The sequence below is a fragment of the Stegastes partitus genome, unplaced genomic scaffold (assembly GCF_000690725.1).
Source record: "Stegastes partitus isolate 25-593 unplaced genomic scaffold, Stegastes_partitus-1.0.2 Scaffold506, whole genome shotgun sequence".
NCBI lineage: Eukaryota > Metazoa > Chordata > Actinopteri > Pomacentridae > Stegastes > Stegastes partitus.
Window position 1 is genome coordinate 208,108 of NW_007578237.1, and position 5,773 is coordinate 213,880.

The 5,773-nt window shown below is 45.6% G+C and overlaps 1 protein-coding gene across 1 annotated transcript in view; it reads right to left on the reverse strand.

Moving 5' to 3' along the window:
• Positions 1-5,773, reverse strand: part of cep112 (centrosomal protein 112) — a 107,022-nt gene that overhangs the window by 26,545 nt on the left and 74,704 nt on the right. Inside the window, exon 22 of the mRNA XM_008287544.1 lies at positions 3,829-3,891. Coding sequence (XP_008285766.1) covers positions 3,829-3,891 — 63 coding nt within the window. The remainder of the gene's footprint in view (positions 1-3,828; positions 3,892-5,773) is intronic.

Here is a 5,773-nt window from a genome sequence, read left to right on the forward strand (position 1 = left end):
ATGTGAGGACGACTGCATATACACCTAAAATTGGAGCTGTTTGGACGTGTTAAAGGATCAATTAGCGATTTGACACAGAATCTGTGTTGTCATCCATTAGCTACACTTGCTTTGTCCTTTAGGAGGTCCTGGAGGACCAGAGCCCATCCTGACAGGTCGATAGCCCATCACAAGGCTAACACAGACAGACAACGTGCATGCTCACACTCACACCTTTATCCAATTAATAAATGCCTAGTTATTAATTGGATAAAGCCAACACAGGAACAGAAAGAACATGAAAACTCCACACAGAACGTCCATCCATCGGTTACACCCACTGAGCCTCTGTAGAGGCTTTGTGGGGCTCAGACAGGCTACCAGTCGATCACAGGGCTCGTACATGGAGACAGACCATAATTCAGCCCTACAGGCAGCTCAGAGTCACCAGTTCACCTGTTCTCTGTGTTTCTGACCATCCACACAACAAGCACTTCTTATAGTGAGTTTCTTTAAATCAGTAACAGCACGCCAGTACATCCTGTGATCAGCCAACCAATGAAAGCTTCATATTCATGCTGCTAAATGCTCTGCTGGTGCTGGGTTTGTGTAGTGCATGTTTATTAGAGACATGTGGGGGTTTTGGCCTGGTATAGTTCTAGAAATGGTGAGAGAAAACAATAACAGCATCTTTACATATGAACTGGGATGATGTTTTCAAGTATTCTCTTTAAAACAGAAAAAATGATCAGAAAGAATAAATACAGCAACAGATTAATGCCTAAAAGGTCACATGTGAACACTTGTGAAATAAATTAGGTTAATTTGCATATGAACTTCCACCTCTCGTGCGCTGTGCCTCCCATAGAAAACTCCCTCCACCACCTGCCTAGCAGGCCGGTGGACGGTGAGACAGAGTAATGATCTCTCCAACGCCGCCCACCCTAACCCCATCATTAAGAGGGGGAAGAGAGCGCGGCCCTGTTGGGTTCACGGGTCACCCAGGAGGACCACGCACCGCTACATGCTTAACACGGGATGGGATTGGAGACACTAATTAGGAGAGAGGCAGGGAAACAAAAGCAAGGAGGGATGTGTGTGTGATGCAGTAAATATATGCCCTTCTGTGGTGCGTCTCCGGCTCCCTCAGGATAATGTATGGCATGATATGTTTTTAATTGGGCTATTAGCCATGCAGCTGAGCTCCAGAGAGATGCCCCCTGTCAGACACCCAGGGGTTAACAACTGGGGTTACCCCTCCACGTTCAAAGGCCTCTTGTTTACATTTGACTGAGCTGCCCCAAGGGGAGGCAACATGAACCTCCTGCTTCCACCTCTACCTTTTAAAACAAAGCCATGACAAACCGTCTGCATTAATCACGCATATTAATGTGTTTGCACAAAACCCACGGATTCAGCAGAACTCTGTGTAACATCGCACTCCGACAAAGGTGTTGAATTCTGCGACGTTTCTTTAATGCCAGCGTGCTGTTTGTTAAACCGGTGCCAGCTTTGTGTCCTGAAAACAGAGGATTAATCACTTGTTGCCCGTCTGCGGCGGCGTACTGCACCGCCAAAGCAGGCAAACATGGCTGAACTTTCGCACAGCATCCGACTTCTTTTGAAGTCGAACATTGTGTAACCTAATAAGCTACCGTTTTCTCACAACATCTGCTTGTCAACCCCGCTTTCAACTCTGAGCCTTTGCCAGCCAACCCAAAATGGGGGGATTTAAAGAGGAGAAGAAAGAAAGAACAACAACAAACCCCCCTCTTTGAATCTCCTCTTTGGGTAACGAGGTGCAATTACGGCCAAATGATTGTAATATTTTAGCCTGCTACATAATCAAGAAGAAAACCCGTTTCTTCTGTAATGTAAACACTACTTAGGCTGCTTTGGATCTTTAAACTGGTGAATTAAAAGCTGCTTGAACTTTCTGAGACATGTTGCTGAATGGCAGAGCATGCCAAAGGAAGTTAGAGTTACCTCAGTTCTAAATGGGCCGAGGAGACAATAAATAAAGTTAAAGATGTGGTCAGACGATGGAGAGGAGAAGCAGGGATGGAGATGTGGTACAGAGAGCAGGAGATGACGGAGAACAGAGGACAAACGTGAGAGAGGGAAACACAGAGACTCATCTGATCTCCTAAGGTCAGTTCATATTTCTGCTTCCACATGTTGCAGTGGTTTGCTCCTGTGAAAGCACACGTCAGGGCTTTGGGGGCTACAGAGAGCTGAGCAGCTCGTCTTCCTCCAACACGGTGGAGCAAAGACTAGACGGGTGAAGTGGAAGAACAGCTCCATTCAATTCAATTCAATTCAATTCAATTCAATTCAATTCAATTCAGTTTTATTTGTATAGCGCATATTTACAACAACAGTCACCTCATAGCGCTTCACAAAGACAGAGACACCCAACAATCCAAACATCTGGATTCTCTATAAGCTTCAGCAGTCTGCTGGTGGGACGGAACCAAAACCCCCACAGGGGAAAAACAACCTCGGACAGAACCAGGCTCAGGGAGGGACGGCCATCTGCCTCCACCGGTTGGGTGAGAGCTCAGAAACGTCTCCTTGTGAGCAGCAGCACACGTTCTCATTGTGCCATATCGTGAACAGAAGCGTGAACAGTGCAAACCGTTTACATTACAAGGGAAAAAAAAACGACTGATCATAACAACACAAACATCTGTGGGCCACTGACTATCCTGTGATGGTGGCCACCTGTCACTCAAAGTAGCCACGCCCACAATTATGCATAACTTTAAGCCTCAGCACAATTTCAATTGGTGTAACTTAAAAATCTAAATCAGCTGTAGAGATGATAGGTGTTAGTGGGACATTGTAAGGCGGGGGTCTAAGAGGATGGTTCCACTTCAACCTCATGTGGCCATTTACGGAACTGCAGTTTGCTTTTGTTTCTTTGCACTGATCTGGACCCTTGTTCCAGCACATTCATATTACTTGTTCTGTGCAGCTTGAAAAGTCAAATGATTTTGTAATACCAAGGATTAGAAAAGATAAAATAAACAACTGTCCATAAGTTTAAAACCGCTTTTTTTTGAGCAAAGTGGAATTAGGGATGAAAGAAGGAATGAGAAAGTAAAGAGAAAGTGATTGTAACTGGGTCATTCCATCTCAAATCATCAACAACTTCTGCTTGAACCATCTCTGATTTACCTAAAGTTTGCTTAAAATACAGATATTTCTGAAACTGTAGACTGACATGTCAAATACGTTTTGAGATACTTTATTTGAAGTTGCCTGTCGACCACTGAAATGTACGACTAATTCAGCAACTATTAAAGATAAAAACTGGAAAAATTCAGAATCTGCAATACAAGTAGATGGAATCACCTCTAATTATGGGAGAGTTGAATTATGAAACAAAACCTGAGGCTGTCATAAAAACTTGGATCTCTAAACACACACTAACAAAAACTGGATGATGCAGAAGTCCTGATGTTTTCTGAACCACACACAGCTGCATGTCACAACTCTACAAAACAAAACATTTAGAATGCTGAGCTAAAAAAAATAAAAGAACAGTTGTTTCTATTGAACTTTCAGAAAGTAGCTGATGGATCAATCTGAGGCTTAAATACGGATGGAACATGATGATAAAAAGCCATCAGAGACGGTCGAGCAGGAGGCACCTGATGATTTCAGATGGAATAAACGACCTTCTGTGTTGAAGTCATTCATTTGGAACTGGCTGCATTTCTACTTCAGGCCACGCCGTCCCTGCCTCCTCACCCTCCTCCCATCAGTGCATTTTGTCTGTCACACAGGTGAGTAGGAAGAGAGGACCATAAAATGAAAGAAGGGGCAGAAGAGAGAGCTGATTACCTGGGCAGACCTGGCGAGCTTCTGACCGTACTCCTTCTCAATCTGCTTCAACCTGCTGTTGATCTGCAACAACAAGGAAGAGGGGAGTGTGAGAAAGAGATGTGCAGACACAAAAAGAGACGGAGCGCTAAAACCCAATCCCGTGTTAGGAAGTGCACGGGGACGCTCACACCCCCCCACACGGTGCCGACCTCCGGCCCCGGCAGCGTGGCCCCGCCAAGCAGGCCTGTGGCCCCTTGGCCCCGAGCCAGTCCCGGGGCTCATGTGTGCCAGCAGGTAGTGACGGGCATGGTGCACAGTGGGCACCACTCCTGTTTGATCCCCAGCCAACAATTCATCACTTAACAAGGAGGGGGGCACGAGGGGGGGAATTAAAACGTTGCTGCCAATTAGCTATAGGGTGAAAAAACCAGAGCTGATGGAGAGGAGCTGGGAGACTCACCAGGGTGGAGACAGAATAGGAGTGAATGGAGATTGTCGTTAGAAGTTTATTGAGCGCTGCTCGCCTCTTTGTTTTCCGTTGTTTCTCTATGGGAAGCTAGCCAGCTGGAAGCAAAGACTGAGACTGTCTAATACAAGATCTGTCTCCTTTCAGCTAGCTGTGTTGTGATGCCAGAGTCTCAATAAGAGGCTGAACAGTGGAGTGAGATAATTAGGTGTGAAGTGCTGGAATTCCACGGGGACGTCAATGGCGGCCTGTACGCACAGCGATGGCTCCATACACCAACTGCAGGAAGACTGAGGCTCAAACTAATGGAGGATACAGGTCACTGTGTGAAAGCCAGGCCGCTCTTTTCAGGACTTGTGGATGGAGTTTTACACTCTAGTCTCAGAGTAGAAAGTGTATCATTAGATTCATATGATTCAGCTTCTTTTGCTGTTATTCTAAAAACACACAATACAAAAACTTTTCCTTTTATTTACCACATGTGCTACATTTAGCCTGTTGCAGTCGTCTAACTGGCAGCTGCTCCAGTTTCCTTGTTATTCATCTCATCTTATCTTAAGGAGGCAGAAAGAAACTCTGGAAAACTGCTTCACTGAGCATTTGCTAAGTCCAGGACACCGACTGTTTTAACTCTGTAAAACTCACTGTTTAGCTCATACAGTTGAAGGAGGTAAATGCATCACTATGAAACTCTTCAGAAGCTGCTAGAAAATGCAGTAAACCTTCATGTATAGCACCTTACCCTAACCTTCAACTGATTCTTTACCCTCAAGTTGCCCTTTAAAGTCCTGAAAGTCCTCACAACCCATGAAACGTACTCAAAACACTGTCTGTGAGTCAGGACCGGTCCTCATAAAGACAGCCCAATGAGCTGGCACACTGACAGGCTGGTGACCAAACGCTGCTCCACTGAATGCAGCCATCAACACCTGAGCTGCGTGCCGACTCTGCACCTCGTCCTCCTGACGTCCGCTCTGAATGGACACACCTGTCACCACAGAAACACCGAGCCATCACCAAGGATACAGGCCTGTCTTCCTGCGCCAGGGCTCCCTGAGCGTGGGCCCGCTCGTCCCAGGGGCCCGGCAGCAGCTGACAAAGGAGGGTCCAGAGAAAGAACCGTCTGTGGGAGAGGGGCAGTAATGGAGTCTTAGGCTCCTCCGTACAGGTTTGTCGCCTCCTTTTCCCTCCATGTTCAGGGACTAACTCTCTGATTTGTTTGTTTGTTTGTTTATTTGTTTGTGCTTTGACTTTTGTTGTCATGTGTCAATGTGCAGCACTTTGGCTACCCCTGTGGTTTTGAAAATGTGCTATATAAATAAAGTGATTGATTGATTGATTGATTTGTGGTCCACATGCACTGGTTGGCCTCTTTAAGAACTGATTTCCTTTTGTTAGTTTATGAAATTTTTAATGGTCTTGCTCCTTCATATTTATCTGATTTGCTTTTATGTTACGGACCTCCACGTCTTCTGGTAGTGGCTTATTAATTAAATC